Genomic DNA, 22,791 nt, shown 5'->3' on the forward strand with positions numbered 1-22,791 from the left:
TCATACCTGTGGACATGTTTGTGTTTTTGATCACAACTAGTGGCAAGCGCTCCTCGTTTAATGTAAATGGCTCGGGGGTCAGAGGGCAGTTGCTTTCCCAAAACATGACCGTATAATTGGCTAATAAATGAGATGGGGCGAATGGAAGAATGAATAATGCAGCCCATGCAGGTAATTGGAACTTCACTGATCGGATCGTTACTTCATAGTGACTTAAGTCATGTTCAGTTCTTAGAGGATTCCAAGATTTTTACTATCGTTTTGGGATTGAATTCTGTGATATGAATCTCAGCGCTCTGCTTATTCTGGCCTCTTGCTCATCCCCCGATTTCCATCGCTCCACCATTGGCGGCCGTGCCTTCAGCTACCTGGGCCCCAAGCTCTGGCATTCCCTCCCTAAACCTCTCCGCCTCTCTCTCCTCCTTTAAGACCCTCGTTAAAACCTCCCTTGTTGACCAAGCTTTTGGTCGCCTGTCCTAATATCTCCTTATGTGTCTCGGTGTCAGTTTGTTTGATAATCGCTCCTGTGAAGCGCCTTGGGACGTTTTACTACATTAAAGGCGCTATATAAATGCAAGTTATTGTTTAGTTACCCCTCCCTCTATCCACAGTGGCTGCCTTCACTAGTTTTGTAAAATATCTACCAAAAGGTGGAATGAGAAGAGAGGAGGGAGGGAGAAAAATCTGCAGTCATTTTTAGGAAGATAGACGAACTCAATTTGAAACACTCTACGCTTTGCAAATAGTGAAACTGGCAAATATCAACTAAGATGCATAGTTAGAATCTTATGGGCCAGAGTACGACCGAAACACAGGAACAGCAAACCCAGGAGGATGAATGCAGCTTTTCCCAGCGGTAGATGTCAGAGCCCAGAACATGGAGGAATATTTTGTTATTCAGTCGCTGCCTCGAGGGTTGGAGACTGATGGTTAGTGTGGTGGAGCGTGGTAGTTTTAGATTTGGGTTTTCCACACGTTACATTCAGGGGGCCCACAACTACTAATCCAATCTTTTTTGCGAGTTGTAATTCGTACCAATATTTAAAAAGTGCGGCTGAAGTTATTGATTTGAAAAGCACTTTTGTTGCTTGCGCAGATGCAGAATGTCACCAGGTTTTGAAATGGTGCCAGAATTTAGCATCTCTGCTTAAAGCAAGTGTGTAGTTTCAAAGAGAGAGTCTCTTCGTAAAACATTAATGCTGGCTTGTAACAATCACAGAGACTTGAATAGGACTGTTTAATGCAACTGCTTCGTATTGGAAAATAACTACTTGCAAGCAGAATTAACATTAAGTGCCCTCCAGTGCCCTGAACATACGCGCCCTCAAGTGTTCTGTACTTAAACAAAACGCCTGAATCCTTTTGCTTGGCTATTGATGTATAAAAGAAATGGTGGGTATTTCAAAGGTTGGATTATGCAGTCTGATCTTAATTTAAAGTTGTTTAATTCAAATGATCTGATTGAGTTTTTTAAAGTATTAAATTCACACTTCATATTAATTACGTTGCTTAATTCAATTCTTGGTGCAAAAAATTATAATTACCAGAATTAGATTATATACCAAATTCAAATGAACTTAATTGGCCAGTCAGTCCCTCCGTATGGCTAGATAATTAAATATTTTGCATCTAGTTCATGTCCATACGGGTGAAATGTGTGTGTGTGAGTGTGTCTGTCTGTGTCTGTGCAATTGAGTTTCTGAGTGTGTGTATATAAAATCCCCAGACATTTCACACAATAAGATTCAGTCAAAAGAACTACATTTTCTTCTGAGTAAATCACATTCCTGAAAAGGTTTACTCACCCCCGTCCCAAGTGCTAAAGTTAGCGAAACAAGTGCTAAACTGGCAACTTTTGTTGGGAAATACTGTGCATTTTAAACTGTTCAAAAACAGTAAACTGTGCTCAGTAGCAGCCGTCACTTAACGCATAGCGAACTCGCTTGATTCTTCATGAACAGCAGTAGACACTCAGTGCCTGGTGTTCGGAATCAGAATGGTGTCCGTTAATCCGCCTGCATTTCACGTGCGTACACTCGCTCAGTAAACTGGATTCTGAGTTTCTGCATAACCACTCGACGCTGAGGGGCGGAGATCGACGGAGTTGAGCAACACCCAAAGGATGAAAATTTTTAAAAATCGAGGTGTTGTCGGACCGGGAGCCAGTGTCGGTCAGGCAGCACAGGGGGTGATGGGTGAACGGGACTGGGTGTGAGTTAGGACACGGGGCAGTGAGCACAGGGGGTGATGGGTGAACGGGACTGGGTGTGAGTTAGGACACGGGGCAGTGAGCGCAGGGGGTGATGGGTGAACGGGACTGGGTGTGAGTTAGGACACGGGGCAGTGAGCACAGTGGGTGATGGGTGAACGGGACTGGGTGTGAGTTAGGACACAGGGCAGTGAGCACAGGGGGTGATGGGTGAACGGGACTGGGTGTGAGTTAGGACACGGGGCAGTGAGCACAGGGGGTGATGGGTGAATGGGACTGAGTGAGTTAGGACACGGGGCAGCGAGCACAGGGGGTGATGGGTGAACGGGACTGGGTGTGAGTTAGGACACGGGGCAGTGAGCACGGGGTGATCGGTGAACGGGACTTGGTGTGAGTTAGGACACGGGGCAGTGAGCACAGGGGGTGATGGGCGAACGGGACTTGGTGCGAGTTAGGACACGGGGCAGTGAGCACGGGGTGATGGGTGAACGGGACTTGGTGCGAGTTAGGACACGGGGCAGTGAGCACGGGGTGATGGGTGAACGGGACTTGGTGCGAGTTAGGACACGGGGCAGTGAGCACAGGGGGTGATGGGTGAACGGGACTGGGTGTGAGTTAGGACACGGGGCAGTGAGCACAGGGGGTGATGGGCGAACGGGACTTGGTGCGAGTTAGGACACGGGGCAGTGAGCACGGGGTGATGGGTGAACGGGACTTGGTGCGAGTTAGGACACGGGGCAGTGAGCACAGGGTGATGGGTGAACGGGACTTGGTGCGAGTTAGGACACAGGCAGCCGAGTTTTGGATGAGCTCAAGTTTACGTAGGATAGAACGTGGGAGGCCAGCCAGGAGTGCGTTGGAATAGTCAAGTCTAGAGGTAACAAAGGCATGGATGAGGGTTTCAGCAGCGGATGAGCTGAAGCAAAGGCGGAGACCTTAAGAGTGAGGTGGTGTCATCACTATTCAAACAAGTTTCCATCAGGGCCATGATGTCGATGCAGTCATCCATGGGGGTGGGGGGAAAGAGCACAGCTGTGTTTCATTTAACCAGGTTTGGCTGACGTTGGGCATTTTCCAATGGAAGGATGGTAAGTTGGGAACAATGTTCCCAAGCCACGATGAGATTTTCACGTGTTCGGGGTGGTTTCCTGTATGTGCCTGAATAGACATGGGCGTTAAATGGAAAACGCCAGAAATTGCATAGTTGTGATATTAACTTTGCTTTTCTCTCTGTGTATTGAAGATCAGCCCACTCTCTGCAGATCGATGTAGTAGAGAGCCTTGCGCCAGTAGTTTCAAACATGTTTCTTCTACAAAGACTGTAAAACCTATTGATCTGAATCACGGTGAACTCCCAGTACAGCTTGTTCCTCGCTCCTCCCATTGAAAGAAAGAAAGACCGACTCGCATTTCTCCAGCACCTTTCACCACTTCGGGACAGGCCAAAGCACTTCACAGCCAATTAAGTACTTTTGAAGTGTGGTCACTGTTGTAATGTGGGAAACGCAGCAGCCAATTTGTGCACAGCAAGCTCCCACAAACAGCAATGTGATAATGATCAGATCATCTGTTTTTAAAAAAAAAAAAATGATTTTGGTTGAAGTATAAATATTAGCCAGGACACTGGGGATAACTCTCCTGCTGTTCAAACCTGTGCCATGGGATCTTTTGTGTTCACCTGAGAGGGCAGATGGGGCCTCGGTTTAACGTCTCATCTGAAAAATGGCCCCTCCGACAGTGCGGCGCTCCCTCAGTACTGCCCCCCCGACAGTGCGGCGCTCCCTCAGTACTGCCCCTCCGACAGTGCGGCGCTCCCTCAGTACTGCCCCTCCGACAGTGCGGCGCTCCCTCAGTACTGCCCCTCCGACAGTGCGGCGCGCCCTCCGTGCTGCTCCTCCGACAGTGCGGCACTCCCTCAGTACTGCACTGGGAGTGTCAGCCTGTATTTTTGTGCTCAAGTCTCTGGAGTGGGACTTGAACCCATGACTTTCAGACTCAGGTGAGAGTGCTGCCCACTGAGCCACGGCTAACATGGAATGACATGGTTTTAATGTGAAGGGGAGAGGGGCTTGCAGACATTTTTTCATTTTAGTTCAGTAACTGTTTAGTAAATAGTGCATCAAAAATAATGAAATAAAACATTACAATTATTGCTTGAAAACTGGCTGAGTGGCTGATCTGGAAGCTGGGCGCTTTCTTGTGACACGTGTTGATATTGTGTTCCCTTTCGCCCACAGCTGTCCCCTTCCCTCCGAGTCACCGGCTGACGATTAAGGAGGTCTTTGACCATGACGGGAAGCCTCGTGTGGATGTTCTCAAGGGCCATCTTACTAAAGAAGGCAGAGTGGAGGAGACCGTCGCTATGCGGATTATAACAGAAGGAGCATCCATTCTCCGTCAAGAGAAGACGATGCTGGACATCGAAGCACCAGTCACGGGTGAGGCACTTTCAGATTACGAGGGTCTTTGTTTTTTTTTAAATTCTTTTGTTATAGGATGTGGGCGTCGCTGACAAGGCCGGCATTTATTGCCCATCCCTAGTGGCCCTTGAGAAGGCGGTGGTGAGCCGCTGCCTTGAACCGCTGCAGTCCGTGTGGTGAAGGTGCTCCCACAGTGCTGTTAGGGAGGGAGTTCCAGGATTTTGCCCCAGCGACGATGAAGGAACGACCGATATATTTCCAAGCCAGGATGGTGTGTGACTTGGAGGGGAACTCGAAGGTGGTGGTGTTCCCATGAGCCTGCTGCCCTTGTCCTTCTAGGTGGAAGAGGTTGCGGGTTTGGGAGGTGCTGCCGAAGAAGTCTTGGCGAGTTGCTGCAGTGCATCTTGTAGATGGTACACACTGCAGCCACGGTACGCCGGTGGTGGAGGGAGTGAATGTTTAAGATGGTGGATGGGGTTCCGATCAAGCGGGCTGCTTTGTCCTTTAGCTTCAACACCCGTCTGGTTTGTGCTGTTGAATGATGTGAATGGCACCACACTACACTAGGCGAAGTCATTATCCTCACTGATTATTGCTGCTCCTAAACTGTGCCGCTGTCAGCACTGAATATTAAATCTTGACTCATTCTCTGGTTAGCATACACTGCATGCCTGTAATCTGGAACTTTGTGAGCAGTTTGTCACTGTGCGTAGTTGTGAGTTTTCAAATGAGGCCGTTTTTCTTTGGGTATTTTCTTGGATGATACACCAGACACGCTGAAGGTACCTCAGGAGTTTGACATGGGAAAAGATTTCTCCAGCACCGTTTCCAACCTCCGGACGTCCCAAAGTGTTTTACAGCCAATGAAGTACTTTTTGAAGTGTGGTCACTGTTGTAATGTTGGAAATGTGGCAGCTGATTTGTGCACAGCAAGCTCCCACAAACAGCAATGTGATAATGATCAGATAATCTGTTTTTTAGTGATGTTGGTTAAGGGATAAATATTGGCCCCAGGACACCGGGGAGAAATAGTGCCACGGGATTCTTTAAGTCCACCTGAGACAACAGAAGGGGCCTCGGTTTAACATCCCATCCGAAAGACAGCCCCTCCGACAGTGCGGCGCTCCCTCAGTACTGCCCCTCTGACAGTGCGGCGCTCCCTCAGTGACTGGTGTACAAGGACACCCAGGTCCCTTTGTACATCAACATTTCCCAATCTATCACCATTTAAATAATACTCTGTCTTTCTGTTTTTCCTTTCGAAGTGGATAACTTCACATTTATCCACGTTATACTGCATCTGCCATATATTTGTCCACTCATTCAACTTGTCTAAATCGCCTTGAAGCCTCTTTGCATCTTCCTCACAACTCACAATCCCACCTAGTTTCATGTCGTCAGCAAACTTGGAAATATTACATTTTGTTCCCTCATCCAAATCATTGCTATATATTGTGAATAGCTGGGGCCCAAGCACTGATCCCTGCGGTACCCCACGAGTCACCGCCTGCCACCCCGAAAAAGACCCATTTATTCCTACTCTCTGTTTCCTGTCTGTTAACCAATTTTCAATCCATGCCAGTATATTACCCCCAATCCCATGTGCTTTAATTTTGCACACTAACCTCTTATGTAGGACTTCATCAAAGGCCTACTGAAAATCCAAATACACCACATGCACCTTATCTATTCTACCAGTTACATCCTCAAAAAAAAAACTCCAGTAGGTTTGTCAAACATGATTTCCCTTTCATAAATCCATGTTGACTTTGTCTAATCCCGTTGATATTTTCTAAGTATCTTGTTATCACATCCTTTATAACAGACTCTAGCATTTTCCCTACTACAGATGTTAGGCTAACCGGCCTGTAGTTCCCTGTTCTCTCCCTCCCTCCTTTTTTAAATAGTGGGGTTACATTTTTTTTATTGGTTTATGGGACCAGGGCGTTGCTGGCAATGCCAGCATTTATTGCCCAACCCTATTTGCCCTTGAGAAGGTGGTGGTGAGCCGCCTTCTTGAACCGCTGCAGTCCGTGTGGTGAAGGTGCTCCCACAGTGCTGTTAGGGAGGGAGTTCCAGGATTTTGAACCAGTGACGATGAAGGATCGGCAATATATTTCCAAGACAGGATGGTGTGTGATTTGGAGGTGGTGGTGTTCCCATGCGCCTGCTGCCCTTGTCCTTCTAGGTGGAAGAGGTCGTGGGTTTGGGAGGTGCTGCCGAAGAAGCCTTGGCGAGTTGCTGCAGTGCATCTTTTAGATGGTACACACTGCAGTCACGGTATGCCGGTGGTGGAGGGAGTGAATGTTTAAGGTGGTGGATGGGGTGCCAATCAAGCGGGCTGCTTTGTCCTGGATGGCATTGAGCTTCTTGAGTGTTGTTGGAGCTGCACTCATCCAGGCAAGTGGAGAGTATTCCATCACACTCCTGACTTGTGCCTTGTAAATGGTGGAAAGGCTTTGGGGAGTCAGGAGATGAGACACTCGCTGCAGAATACCTAGCCTCTCACCTGCTCTTGTATTTATTTGACTGGTCCAGTTAGATTCTGGTCAATAGTGACCCCCCCCAGGTTGTTGATAGTGGGGGATTCGGCGATGCTAATGCCATTGAATATCAAGGGAAGGTGGTTAGCCTCTCGCTTGTTGGAGATAGTCATTGCCTGGCACTTCTGTGGTGCAAATGTTACCTGCCACTTATCAGCCCAAGCCTGAACGTCGTCCAGGTCTTGTTGAATGTGGGCATGGACTGCTTCATTATCTGTGGAGTTGTGAATGGCGCTGGACACTGCATTTATCAGTGAACATCCCCATTTCTGACCTTATGTTGGAGGGAAGGTCGTTGATGAAGCAGGTGAAGATGGTTGGGCCTAGGACACTGCCCTGAGGAACTCCTGCAGTGATGTCCTGGGCTGTGGTGATTGACCTTCAACCACCACAACCATCTTCCTTTGTGTGAGGTATGACTCCAGCCAGTGGAGCGTTTTTCCCCTGATTCCCATTGACTTCAGTTTTACTAGGGCTCCTTGATGCTACACTTGCTCAAATGCTGCCTTGATGTCAAGGGCAGTCACTCTCACCTCACCTCTGGAATTCAGCTCTTTTGTCCATGTTTGGACCAAGGCTGTAATGAGGTCAGGAGCTGAGTGGTCTTGGCAGAACCCAAACTGGGCATCAGTGAGCAGGTTATTGGTGAGCAAGTGCCTCTTGATAGCACTGTCGATGACACCTTCCATCACTTTGCTGATGATTGAGAGTAGGCTGATGGGGCGATAATTGGCCGGGTTGGATTTGTCCTGCTTTTTGTGGACAGGACATACCTGGGCAGTTTTCCACATTGTCGGATAGATGCCAGTGTTGTAGCTGGACTGGAACAGCTTGGCTAGAGGCGCGGCTAGTTCTGGAGCACACGCCTTCAGCATGATAGCCGGGATATTGTCAGGGCCCATAGCCTTTGCTCTAGCCAGTGTGCTCAGCCATTTCTTGATATCACGTGGAGTGAATCGAATTGGCTGAAGACTGGCTTCTGTGATGGTGGGGACCTTGGGAGTAGGCCGATATGGATCATCCACTCGGCACTTCTGGCTGAAGTTGGTTGCAAGCGCTTCAGCCTTGTCTTTTGCACTCACGTGCTGGGCTCCACCATCATTGAGGATGGGGATATTCATGGAGCCTCCTCCTCCCGTTAGTTGTTTAATGGTCCACCAGCATTCACGACTGGATGTGGCAGGACTGCAGAGCTTTGATCTGATCCGTTGATTGTGGTATCACTTAGCCCTGTCTATAGCATGCTGCTTACACTTTTTAGCATGCATGTAGTCCTGTGTTGAAGCTTCCCCAGGTTGGCACTGCATTTTTAGGTACGCCTGATGCTGCTCCTGGCATGCACTTCTACAGTCGTTGTTGAACCAGGGTTGGCCCCCTGGCTTGGTGGTAATGGTAGAGTGAGGGATATGCCGGGCCATGAGGTTACAGATTGTGGTGGAATACAATTCTGCTGCTGCTGATGGCCCACAGCGCCTCATGGATGCCCAGTTTTGAGCTGCTAGATCTCTTCTGATTCTATCCCATTTAGCACGGTGGTAGTGCCACACAACACGATTGAGGGTGTCCTCAGTGTGAAGACAGGACTTCGTCTCCACAATGACTGTGCGGTGGTCACTGCTGCCAATGCTGTCATGGACAGATGCATCTGCGACAGGTAGATTGGTGAGGACGAGGTCAAGTAGGTTGATCCCTCGTGTTGGTTCACCACCTGTCGCAGGCCCAGACTGGCAGCTATGTCCTTCAGGACGCAGTCAGCAGTGGTGCTACCGAGCCACTCTTGGTGATGGACATTGAAGTTCCCCACCCAGAGTACATTCTGTGCCCTTGCTAATCTCAGTGCTTTTTTCAAGTGGTGTTCAACATGGAGGAGTACTGATTCATCAGCTGAGGGAGGGCGGTAGGTGGTAATCAGCAGGAGGTTTCCTTGCCCATGCTTGACCTGAAGCCATGAGACTTCATGGAGTCCAGAATCAATGTTGAGGACTCCCAGGGCCACTCCTTCCTGACTGTATACCACTGTGCCGCCACCCCTGGTGGGTCTGTCCTGCCGGTGGGACAGGACATACCCAGGGATGGTGATAGAGGAGTTTGGGACATTGGCTGAAAGGTATGATTCTGTGAGTATGACTATGTCAGACTGTTGCTCGACTAGTCTTTGGGACAGACTCTCTCAATTTTGACACAAGTCCCCAGATGTTGGTGAGGAGGACTTTGCAGGGTCGACTGGGCTGGGTGTGCCGTTGCCGTGTCCGTAGCTGGTGCCGAGGTCGATGCTGGGTGGTCCGTCCGGTTTCATTCTTATTATTTTGTTTCGTAGCAGTTAGTTACAACTGAGTGACATTTCAGGGAGCAGTTAAGAGTCAACCACATTGCTGTGGGTCTGGAGTCACATCTAGGCCAGACCAGGTAAGGACAGCAGATTTCCTTCCCTAAAGGACATTAGTGAACCAGATGGGTTTTTACGACAATCCGGTAGTTTCATGGTCACCATTACTGATGCTAGCTTTTTTTTAATTCCAGATTTATTTAATTAACTGAATTTAAATTCCCCAGCTGCCGTGGTGGGATTTGAACTCACGTCTCTGGATCATTAGTCCAGGCCTCTGGATTACTAGCCCAGTGACATTTATTTCCATGGCTACCTCTTAGTACTCTGGGTTGCAGATTTTCAGGCCTTGTGGATTTATCAGCTTTCAGCCCTATTAATTTCTCCAGCACAATTTTTTTACTAATATTAATTTCCTTTAATTCCTCCTTCTCACTAGACCCTTGGTTCCTTAGCATTTCTAGGAAATTATTTTTTGTCCTCTACCCTGAAGACAGAACCAAAGTATTTGTTTAATTGCTCAGCCATTTCCTTGTTCCCCATTATAAATTCTCCCATTTCTGACTGTAAGGGACCTACATTTGTCTTCACTAATCTTTTTCTTTTTACATACTTGTAGAAGCTTTTACAATCTGCTACTATGTTCCTTGCAAGTTTACACTCATAATCTGTTTTTCCCCTCTTAATCAATCTCTTAGCCCTTTTTTGCTGAATTCTAAACTGCTCCCAATCCTCAGGCTTGCTACTTTTTCTGGCAACTTTATATGACTCCTCTTTGGATCTAATACTATCCTTAATTTCTTTTGTTAGCCATGGTTGGGCCGCTTTTCCTTTTGTGTTTTTGCGCAGGAAAGGAAGGTATAACTGTTGCAATTCATGCATTTGTTCCTTAAATGTTAGCCATTGCCTAGCCACCGTCATGCCTTTTAATGAAGCTCCCCTATCTATCATAGCCAACTCCCTCCTAATACCTTTGTAGTTTCCTTTGTTTAGATTTAGGACCCTAGTTTCAGATTGGACTACTTCACTTTCCATCTTAATGAAGAATTCTTTCATGTTATGGTCACTCTTCCCTAAAGGACCCCGCACAACAAGATTATTAATTAACCCCTTCTCATTGCACAATACCCAATCTAGGATAGCCTGTTCCCTAGTTGGCTCCTCAATGTACTGGTCTAAAAAACCATCTCGTACACACTCCAGGAATTCATCCTTCATAGTATTATTGCTAATTTGGTTTGGCCAGGTATATATAGATAAAAGTCACCCATGATTATTGTAGTACCCTTGTTACATGCATCTCTAATTTCCTGTTTGATGCCATCCCCTACATTAGCACTACTGTGTGGAGGCCTATAGACAACTCCCACCAATGTTTTCTGCCTCTTGGTGCTTCTTGGCTCCACCCAGACTGATTCTACATCTTGATTTTCTGAGCCCAATATCCTTTCTCACTATTGCTCTGATTTCATTCTTTACTAACGACGTCACCCCACCTCCTTTTCCTTTTTGCCTGTCCTTCCTAAATATCGAATATCCTTGGATATTCAGCTCCCAGCCTTGGTCACCCTGCAGCCATGTCTCCGTAGTCGCAATTATATCGTATCCGTTTTCATCTATTTGCGCTGTTAATTCGTCTACCTTATTACGAATGCTTCGTGCATTCAGATACAGTGCCTTTAGATTTGTCTTTTTAACATTTTTAGACATCTTAATTTTTTGTACTATGGCCCTATTTGTCATCTTACCATGTTTTCTTACCCGGACCTTAATTGTTCGTGCACTCTTTTGTTTGTACGCTCTGTTCCCTCCTGACACAATCTGGTTATCCTTACCCCAATCACTTTCCTGCACTGCTTCCTTGTCTTTTCTCTTTAACATTCTAGATTTCTCTCCACCGGGATCCCCCCCCCCCCCCTTATTTAGTTTAAAGCCCTATCTACCTCCCTAGTTATTCGATTCGCTAGAACTCTGGTCCCAGCATGGTTCAGGTGTAGTCCATCCCAACGGAACAGCTCTCTCTTTCCTCAGTACTGGTGCCAGTGCCCCACGAATCGAAACCCACTTCTCCCACACCAATCTTTGAGCCACGCATTCATCTCCCTGATCCTATTGACCCTATGCCAAGTTGCTCGTGGCTCAGGAAATAATCCAGAGATTATGACCTTTGTGGTTCTGCTTTTTAATTTAGTCCCTAGCTGCTCAAACTCTCTCAGTGCTACCTATGTCGTTGGTACCTACGTGGACCATGACAACTGGATCCTCCCCCTCCCACTCCAAGTTCTTCTCCAGCCCGGAGGAGATGTCCTTTACCCTGGCACTGGGAAGGCAACATAGCCTTCGGGACTCACGCTCCTGGCTGCAGAGAACAGTGTCTCTCCCCCTAACTATACTGTCGCCTACTACAACCACCTTCCTTTATACTCCTTCCCCCCCCCCCCCCCCACCACTTGAATCCTGCTCCTGTTTCTTATGTTGTTTTGTCTAATCCTACTTTCTTGATCAGTTCCCATTCAACAACACTAGCAACGACTTAAATTTATATAAAGCCTTTCTTTTGAAATAATTTAATTCCCATTTTTAAAATAATAATAATGGCCTGTACTCATGGTAGAAAATTCCACATTCTGGCCATGATCAATGTAAAGTATTTTTTCCAACTTTCATAGAAACACAGAAACATAGAAGATAGGAGCAGGAGTCGGCCATTCGGCCCCTCGAGCCTGCTCCACCATTCAATGAGATCATGGCTGATCATCCAAACTCAGTACCCTGTCCCTGCCTTCTCCCCATATCCCTTGATCCCTTTAGCCTTAAGAAATATATCCAACTCCTCCTTGAATATATTTAATGAATTGACCTCTACTGCCTTCTGTTGTAGAGAATGCCACAGGTTCACCACTCTCTGGGTTTGAAATTCCTCCTCATTTCTGTCCTAAATGGCTTACCCCTTATCCTTAGACTGTGACCCCTGGTTCTGGACTCCCCGACCATCGGGAACATCCTTCCTGCATCTAGTCTGTCTAGTCCTGTTAGAATTTTATAAATTTCAATGAGATCCCCTCTCATTCTTCTAAACTCCAGCGAGTACAAGCCCAATTGACCCAATCTCTCCTCATACGTCATTCCTGCCATCCCAGGTATCAGTCTGGTGAATCTTCGCTGCACTTTCCATGGCAAGAACATCCTTCCCCTCAGTTCTGTGATTTTCTGCCCCCTCCCCCCGTTACCGATGATCTGACCGTTCAGAAGAGGGCGCTGGAGTGCTTTAATGTCGGTGCAATTAAGGTTCGAATTCTGCCATTTATCTCTGCTATTTTTTTTTCTAAAAAGAGGAAGAAAAAGATGCATTTTATGTAGCATCTTTCACATCCTTGTGATATCCCAAAGCTCTTCAGAAATAATGGATTGGTTTTTGAAGAGTAATCGGTGTTGTTTACACAAATGTGACTCAACTTGTGCACAAGCACCGACGGACAGCATAACCATAATCTATAACCATAATCAACTTTATTGTCATTGCTAGTGCACAAGTGCAGTACAACGAAATGTAGGCTTGCGGCTCCCGAGAGTGTACATTTAGATTAAGACATTTAAACATTCAACATACATTTGGCTTGTAATACATTAACATAAACTTGGCCAGCGCTTGACCAGTTCACCTGTTCTTGATGATGGTTCAGGGAGGTGTGTCGGTCAGGACACAGGAGAATCCCCCTGCCTCTCTTTAAATGGTTCCTTTGTTGTCCACCCAAATGGGAATAACTGGTGTGGGTTGGGTATGGAGCATGTTGTGGCAAGGTACCGGGAGCTTTTCTCTGCATTTCGCCCATGCAGGGGAGCGCTTGATGCTGACTGAAATGGAAAATGATCCATTCCCATAAATATCTCCCATCCTCATTAACATCTTTGCTTCGTTAAAGAATCTCAGAATCGTACTGTCTTGTTTTGCACACTTTGTACAAAAATAATAAATTGCAGGACAACGGAGTATTACAGTTTAAACTATTTTAATGAAGCATCAGGTCTGTGAGCTTTCTCAATCAACACAGCACCGTGTGGAAAAGATGGAGTCAGGACTCTGGGTCCTCCAAAACAATAGCAGTCCTTACAGATGCCTGCAGGCCAATGACAACTCAGCATGTGATCACATGTGAATATGATAGGTATTCCTTACAGATGCCTGCAGGCCAATGACAATTCAATATGCAAATGTTACATCCCCTTTTAAAAGAAAAATGTTATGCATTACTTTTGAACCTTTCTTCTACATAATGTTCTCAGTAGCATCAACATAGAAGTAAACTCAACATTTAACTAGCACTGAAAACATCTCAACGTTTCAATAACGATGTACAGTTATTTTTTTAGGGCAGCGATCCGCCTACACCCTTTGACAGTTCACAAGTCAAGGATAACTCTAGGCTTGACCTCTCGTCAGAATGACTGTTATTCCTTGGTGTTCAGGAGGTGCCTGCGATTGCGGCGGTACACCTGTCCTTCTGGGGTGCGGACGTGATACGATCGCTCAGTGTCAGCTGGCTGGATGACGACTGCTGGCTTCCAGTAGTCACGCTCCTGGATTCTGACGGATTCTCCATTGTGCAGCGGCGGCAGTAGTCTAGCTGACCTGTCATAGTATCTCTTTTGGTGTTGCTGTCTCTGTACACGTTTTGCATGCACTTGCTTGCAGCTGACGACCTGTCTGGGATACGGTGAGGTATCATGGGCTCTTTGACATTTGATGGGCGGCGTTCTAGACAAATGGAACATTTTCCAACAATGTCCTCAATGTGTTTGCACATTCCGAGCCAAAACATAATGTCACGTGCTCTTTGTTTGCATTTTTCCATGCCCATATGTCCAGCATGAATTTTTGTCAACATCTCTTCTCAGACTGGTAGGAATGATGATTTTCTCCCCCTGGAAGACGATTCTGTTGATTTGTGACAGTTCGTCTCTGTGGTTCCAGAATTCAGATATGCTCTGAGGGCATTTCCTCCTTTCCTCAGGCCATCCTTCATGTATGACTTTGCTCAGCAGTGTGAGTTGTGCATCTTTCTCTGTTTCTGCTCGGATCTCCTTCAGTTTTGAGTCGTTCACAGGTAAGCTGTTGTACACCATGTGCACCTACACATCCATGCCTTCACTGAGGCTGCTGTCCTGGTAGCTAAGAGACTTTCTGGAGAGCGTGTCTGCGACAGGAATGTCTTTGCCTGGACAGTGAATGATTGTGAAGTCATACTTCTGTAGCTGAAGGATCATTCTCTGTAGTCTTGGTGGGGCTGTGGCTAGTGGTTTCCTCATGATTGACTCGAGGGGCTTGTGGTCGGATTCCACAATGACTTGTCGGCCATAGACGTACTGGTGGAAACGCTTACATCCAAACAGAATTGCATATAGCTCTTTCTCGATTTGAGCATAGTTGATTTCACTGTCTGAGAGAGATCTGGAAGCGTAGGCGATGGGCTTTCCTTCTTGCAGTAATACTGCGCCTAGTCCGTACTTTAACGTGTCCACTTGTAGTCTGAGCTCTTTGCTGGGGTCGAAGTAGGCAAGAACTGGTCCTGGTTCTCTGGTGATTAGGTCTTTCATTTTCTGAAATGCTGTGTCATGTTGTTTGTCCCACAGGAACTCATTGGATTGTTTGAGCAACTGACGCATGGGTGCGTTGATTTCGGAGAGGCTCGGGGCAAGCTTGGCTAAGTAGTTAACCATGCCTAGTACTGTCTCTAGCTCTGCGCGGTTCTTCGGCGGCTCCATCTTCTTGATGGCGGAGATTTTCTCTGGATCTGGCTTAATGCCATCAGTTGAGAGGCGATGCCCGAAATAACTGATCTCGGTGGATCCGATTATGCTTTTCTCGGGGTTGAGCCAGATACCTTTCTCCCGTGATCTTTGTAGCATCGCACGGAGGTTCCTGTCATGTTCCTCTCTATTCCTGCCATAGATGAGGATGTCGTCTACGATTGCGACTACTCCGTCGAGGCCTTCATAGGTTTCGTCGATCTTCCGCTGGAATTCATCCTGAGCTGAGATAAGACCAAATGGTAAACGCAGAAATCGGTAGCGTCCAAATGGTGTGTTGAACGTTGTTAGCGTAGATGACTCTTCCGTGAGCTTGATAGTCCAGTATCCTGATCGTGCGTCCATTACACTGAAGTAACGTGCTCCCACTAGCTTGGGTGTGATGTCATCTAGCGTTGGTAGAGGGTAGTGAGGGCGTTTGATAGCCTTGTTCAACTCTCTGGGGTCGAGACAGACTATGAGCTTGCCTGTACGTGATTTCTCAACCACTACTAACGCGTTGACCCACTCTGTCGGTTCTGTTTCCCGGACGATGATTTCTGTATTCTCCATGCTCTGCAGCTCCTCCTTCAGGCGACTACGTAGAGCAAGGGGTATCCTTCTCGGTGGGCAAACCGCAGGGGTTGCTGCTGGGTCAAGGTGAATAGTGCATTCACCTGGGAATAGTCCGATTCCTTTGAAAACATCAGCAAACTCCTCCATGACTGTCTGCTTCTCAACTGGTGCTGTCAATGATAGCACTAGCTTGACGAGGTCCATGTCTAAACATGCCTTTAGACCTAGCACTGGAGGTGCTCGAGTGTCAATAATGTAAAAGTCCAATATCATGTTGCTTTCTTTGTACTTGCATTTCATCACGCATGTGCCTTTTACAATGAGCTGCTCACCCCCATAGGCGGTCAGTCTGCGTGAGGTGGGCTGTAGCTCACACTCATCCTTCAAGCTGTGATACTCACTCAGAGGAATTACATTAACCTGAGATCCAGTGTCTAGTTTAAACTTAAGCTCTTTGCCCTGTTTTCCTATCTCAATATCGGCAAAAGCTTGCTCAGTCTCTGAAATCTGTTTTTTCTGTGACACAGAATCAATAAACAGTTCCTCTGCATTTGGCTCTCTATCTGGTATTTGGCTGTCACTCACTGTGTGTACTGCTTTTCCAAAAACAGTCTTGCAAACTTTAGCAAAGTGGTTCCGTTTACCACATTTAGTACATTGCCTTCCTTTGGCAGGGCATTGCGCCTTTTCTCCATGCATCTTGTTTCCACAATATCCACAGTTTTTGAAGCGTTTTATGTCTGTGTCGCTCATTTTTAGAACTCCCTCTGTTCTTTCTGTTCTGAAACACGCTCTCTGGGCGGTGTTCTTTGGTGTGTGTCTATTAACTGCGTGCACTGTCTGTTCACTCGAGCTGCTCGTGGCGCCGGTTATGGTTTTCAACTATGCTTGGGCTATCTTGTGCGATCTAGCTATGTCTATAGCTTTGTCCAGCGTTAGCCCGGACCCAACATTCAAAAGTTTCTCACTTTAGCTGAATGTATTCCAAACACGATGCGGTCTCTGACCATCTCATCTTTATCTGCATATTCACAGTCTTTTACTAGTAGTTTTAACTCAGTCACGAACTGTTCAAACGACTCATTAGCTCCTGGTACTTTCTTCTGAAACTTGTACCTAGCGAATATCGTATTTGTCTTGGGCATCACATATGCTTCAAAACGGTCAAAATAACTTTTCAGTACCTTTGCTTCATCCGCGGTGAGAGACCATGTGTTAAAAATGTCTCTCCCTTTTTCTCCGATCCACAGGAGTAGGTAGCTGCATCTTTCTTCCTCCCCTTTGCTTTTCAGTGGACCCGAAAACACCAACTCCACGTGTTGCTTGAACTTGCGCCATTCTCTAGGTAAGTTCAAAGACTCCCAATTCATTCGAGGTAAGGGAGCTCCAACGATGTCCATTTCAAACCCCACTTCTGACACCATGTCTTGTTTTGTACAAAAATAATAAATTGCAGGACAACGGAGTATTACAGTTTAAACTATTTTAATGAAGCATCAGGTCTGATCTGACTCACAGCAGTACAGCACCGTGTGGACAAGATGGAGTCAGGACCCTGGGTCCTCCAAAACAATAGCAGTCCTTACAGATGCCTGCAGGCCAATGACAACTCAGCATGTGATCACGTGAATATAATAGGTATACCTTACAGATGCCTGCGGGCCAATGACAATTCAATATGCAAATGTTACACGTACAACACAGAAGGGAGACCATTCGGCCCATCGAGTCTGTGCAGGCTCTTTGGAAGAACAATCCAGTTAGTCCCACTATTTAAAACCTAAACACAGGCCACAGAAACATTGAACCATTGCAGTTCTGCAGCTTCTCCAAGTATCTAAGTCGCAAATACTGTCCAATGTTTTGGCAATTCATTTCTCAATTGCAATTGCCGCACCAAACACAGTCAGTCAAACACCTTATATCTCAAAAATAAATGTTTCTGAAACTCTTTAAATTGAAGATTGAGCAGAATTGTTTTAAAAGATGCAAAGTCAAGTTACCAGCTTTTAGAATCATATTTCAGTCGAGAACCGGAACGAGTATTGGTAGAGGTAAGCTGTTAATAGAAAACTAGATCGGAGATGGCAGCGAGATGGAGCCAGGAGATATTCTCAGCTAAAACTAAGATGGAAGGCTGTTGAAATATTGGAGGATCCTGCAGCCCTGTTAAATGAATTCCTCACACCAGTCTGCACAAGACCTTTGGCTTGAGAATCTGTAACACATGCCGAGGCTCAGCACAGCCGCCTTCACGAGGAAGTAAATGTCGACCGGGGGGGGGGGGGGGGGACACGAGGGCAAATTCAGTGAGGCTGCGCTCTCTAGTGAAAGGTGAGGGTCAGAGAACCGGGGCTGGAGCATTCCATTCCGACCTGCAGCCTTGCCTCACAACACTCTGTGGCGGTAATGCACCTTCACTGACTTTGCCCGATAGATCAGATGAGATGCAGCCTGCCAGTTTTCAGGAAAATGATGGAGGAATTAGGTGAGGTTCTGGTTAATATTTATAGGAACTCTCAAATCCAATGTCTGGAGGATAGTGGATGCTAACCTGATTTATCGAAGGAGGAGTTGTGTGTGAATTGGAGAATTTATAGACTTGGTGAGAAAATGCTGAGTGTATTTTACACAATCCTATTAATATTCATCCAAAGAGCCAAGAGGAGGAAAGGAAAAGTCAGTCTGGGTTTAGCCTCAATAAACCTTACCATGGAAATCTATTGGAATTCTTTGAGAAGGGAGCTAAACTACTAAATGAGGGCTCTCTGGATAGAATTGACTTGAATTTTCACGAGGCATTTGATGAAGTTCCAAGTGTAGGATTTTTTGAAAGAAGGTTGAAGCTTGTGAAATAAATGAGAAGTTAGCTTGCGGGATTGAAAAGTGGCCCAGCTGTGGGAAACAGAAGAAGCTTTGTCTGAAGGCCGGAGTTAAAGCGACTTTTATATTTGTGCAAAGACCCATGCGAGTGGTGCCACCTCACAAAGCGCCGTTCTCGCAAACCAGTAGTGAGGTTGCTGGGACCCGCGGAGACTGGCAGCCAATGACCCTGTATTTTTTTCAATGGGTACTTTCGATTCCGCTAGCCTGTTCTCCTTCAGCTTGCGGACATCTGCATGAGTCTCGAGAACCTGTTCCGCTAACGCTGGTGATCGTGCACTAGCAAAGCAGCCTATGCTCGTCATCGAAGTCCAAGGATGCTACTCCAGGTGATGACAGATTTGCGGATTACATCAAACTGTGTGGCCAATAGGAGAGATGGACAGTATTCATTACATCGAATGACATCGAATGTACGGCACAGAAACAGGCCATTCGGCCCAACTGGTCCGTGCCGGTGTTTATGCTCCACACCAGCCTCCTCCCACCCCTCTTCATCTCACCCTCATCAGCATATCCTTCTATTCCTTTCTCCCTCGCGTGCTTATCCAGCTTCCCTTTAAATGTATCGATACTATTCGCCTCAAACACTCCCTGTGGTAGCGAGTTCCACATTCTCACCACTCTCTGGGTAAAGAAGTTTCTCCTGAATTCCCTGTTGGATTTATTAGTGACTTTTATATTTATGACCCCTAGTTCTGGTCTCCCCCACAAGTGGAAACATCTTCTCTACGTCGACCCTATCGAACCCTTTCATAATTTTAAAGACCTCGATCAGGTCACTCTTCAGCCTTCTCTCTTTTCGAGAAAAGGGCCCCCGCCTGTTCAATCTTTCCTGATCGTTGTACTGTGGTAAACCACTGTTTGTATTCCACTGTGTACATGTCTGTACATGCCTCGGCTGACTCCTCCCACAAGTCCAGGTATAAAGGTGACTGCTCCACAGTCCCTCTGTATTCTGGACTGGTTGACCACTCGAGGCACACCTTCATTCTCTTGTTAATAAAAGCCTGTTAGTTACTCGCTTAACCTCAGTCTTTTGAGTGATTGATAGCGCATCAATTTTATTAACAAGATTTTTCATAATGGAGAAGATCCTCACACCAGCATGCCTAGACTTAGACCATCGGGAGGCGGACGCATCCACCAAGTTTGCTCACTGGCTTAGGTGCTTTGAAAAATTCCTGATCACCTCCGCTGCAACGGTCAAATCGGATGAGGACAAACTGGATGTCCTGACCTCCAAAGTGAACCACCGAGCATACTCGGTCATCCAGGACGCGACCTCGTACACGGCTGCTATCAAGCTCCTCAAGGACCAGTACACGCGCCCAGTGAACGAGGTGTAGGCCAGGCACCTCCTGGGGAGTCGTAAACAACAACCTGGGGAATCGACCGAGGAATACCTTCAGGCACTGTCTGTGCTTGGCCAGGCCTGTGGTTGTAAGGATTTAAAGGCCGCCGTGTACACAGAGGAACTTATCCGGGACGCTTTTGTAGCGGGCCACAGGTCCAATTACACCCGACAGCGACTGTTGGAGCAGAGTGACCTCGACCTCAACAAGGCCTCTGAACTCGCACTATCATTGGACGCAGCCTACTGGGGCATGGATGCCTACTCCTCTGCACCGTGGACACCGCGGGGAACGACAGCCTGGGACACGGTAAGACCGTCTCATAGCGCCGTGCCACCCCAGCCACATCCCAGCAACGGCCCAACTACCGCAGCAGTGTCCCAAGGCCAGAAATGCTACTTCTGTGGCCAGGCCAAACACCCCAGAGCGCGCTGCCCGGCGAAAAATGCGATCTGCTCGGGCTGCGGGAAGAAGGGACACTACGCCAGCGTCTGCAGGGCCAAAGCCACCCCGAACCCCAGCAGCGCTGCATGTGGGCCATGCGGGCCGCCATCTTGGGCCTCCCCAGCCATGTGCGAACCACCGGAACAGCAGCCATTTTGGACGCCTCCAGCCACATGGGGATCACGGACGCCGCCATCTTGGACGCCAGCCGGGACGCAGCAGGCCCCCAACACCGCCTCATCTGATACCCGCAACGACACACCGACCCCTACGCTGGCCTCCGTTACGCTGGACCAAGCGAGACCGCACCAACTGGCCCGGTCCACAATGGACATTAAGGTAAATGGTCACGAAACAATCTGCCTTTTTGACTCAGGGAGCATGGAGAGCTTCATCCACCCCGACACGGTGCGGCGTTGCTCTCTCCCAGTCCTGCCTGCGCACCAGCGGATTTCTATGGCCTCCGAGTCCCAGTCGGCGGACATTGGCGGCTACTGCGTGGTGACACTCTTAGTAGACGGGACTGTGTACGATAATTTTAAACTTCTGGTCCTGCCCCACCTCTGCGCTGCCGTTCTACTGGGGTTAGATTTTCAGTGCCACCTTAAAAGTGTTACGATGGCGTACGGTGGACCCCTCCCCCCACTCTCAGTCCGCAGCCAGCAGCTTCCAAATTGCCCGCCGCGCACCAGGTGCAACCTCTCCACACTCAGAGTCACCCCCCCCCCCCCCCCCCCCCCTCACTGTTTGCTAACCTCACCCCTGACTGTAAGCCCATCGCCACAAAGAGCAGGCGATACAGTGCCGGGGACAGGGTTTTCATTAAAACCGAAGTGGAGCGGCTCCTGAAGGAGGGGATTATTGAGGGCAGCACCAGCCCCTGGCGAGCCCAGGTTGTGGTCGTTAAGACCGGCGAGAAGCAGCGCCTGGTCATCGACTACAGCCAGACAATAAATCGCTACACCCTGGACGCTTACCCACTCCCCCGCATAGCTGATATGGTCAACCAGATCGCACAGTACAGCGTCTTCTCGACCATTGACCTGAAATCAGCGTACCACCAGCTCCCTATCCGCCCTGAGGACCGCCAGTATACTGCCTTTGAGGCAAACGGCCGCCTCTACCACTTCCTTAGGGTTCCCTTTGGCATCACCAACGGGGTCTCCGTCTTCCAAAGGGAGATGGACCGGATGGTCGATCAAAATGCGTTGCAGGCCACTTTCCCATATCTGGACAATGTGACCATCTGCGGCCATGACTTGCAGGACCATGACGCAAACCTCGAAAAATTCCTCTGCACCGCCCAACTCCTGAACCTGACGTATAACAAGGAGAAGTGCATATTCCGCAGAACCCGCCTCGCCATCCTTGGCTGTGTTGTGGAACACTGAGTCATCGGTCCCGACCCCGACCGGATGCGTCCCCTTATGGAACTCCCACTGCCCCACTGCCTCAAGGCCCTGAAGAGGTGCCTAGGGTTTTTCTCCTATTACGCCCAGTGGGTCCCCTACTATGCAGACAAGGCCCGTCCGCTGATCAAGTCCACCTCTTTTCCCTTGACAGCAGAGGCCCGCTTAGCCTTCCACCGTATCAAGGAGAAGACATTGCCAAAACCACCATGCACGCAGTGGACGAATCCATCCCCTTCCAGGTGGAAAGCGACGCGTCCGACTTTGCCCTGGCCGCTACCCTTAATCAGGCGGGGAGACCCGTGGCCTTCTTTTCACGAACCCTCCAGGGCCCGGAGACCAGACACTCCGCTGTTGAGAAGGAGGCCCAGGCTATTGTGGAGGCTGTGCGTCATTGGAGGCACTACCTGGCCGGAAAACGATTTACCCTGCTCACTGACCAGCGTTCAGTTGCTTTTATGTTTAACAACAAGCAGAGGGGCAAAATCAAAAATGACAAGATCTTGAGGTGGAGAATCGAACTTTCCACCTACAATTACGAGATCTTGTACCGGCCCGGGAAGCTCAATGAACCCCCAGATGCTCTATCGCGTGGCACCTGCGCCAGCGCGCAGATCGATAGACTGCGGGCCCTCCACAATGACCTCTGCCACCTGGGGGTCACCAGGTTCTTCCACTTCATCAAGGCCCGCAACCTGCCTTACTCCATTGAGGAGGTCAGGACCATGACCAGGAACTGCCAAGTCTGCGCTGAGTGCAAACCGCACTTTTATAGACCAGACAGGGCTCACCTGATAAAAGCCACTCGCCCCTTCGAGCGCCTGAGCGTTGATTTTAAA

The 22,791-nt window shown here is 48.0% G+C and overlaps 1 protein-coding gene across 4 annotated transcripts in view; it reads left to right on the forward strand.

Moving 5' to 3' along the window:
- Positions 1-22,791, forward strand: part of LOC147122495 (protein phosphatase 3 catalytic subunit alpha) — a 408,075-nt gene that overhangs the window by 134,253 nt on the left and 251,031 nt on the right. For all 4 annotated transcript variants that reach the window (XM_086005830.1, XM_086005811.1, XM_086005840.1 and 1 more), the window contains exon 2: positions 4,447-4,647. In XM_086005830.1, the coding sequence (XP_085861956.1) occupies positions 4,447-4,647 (201 nt within the window). The remainder of the gene's footprint in view (positions 1-4,446; positions 4,648-22,791) is intronic.

The sequence above is a fragment of the Somniosus microcephalus genome, chromosome 2, assembly GCF_052327205.1.
Source record: "Somniosus microcephalus isolate GS21.2 chromosome 2, FLI_Smic_1.0, whole genome shotgun sequence".
Lineage (NCBI taxonomy): Eukaryota > Metazoa > Chordata > Chondrichthyes > Squaliformes > Somniosidae > Somniosus > Somniosus microcephalus.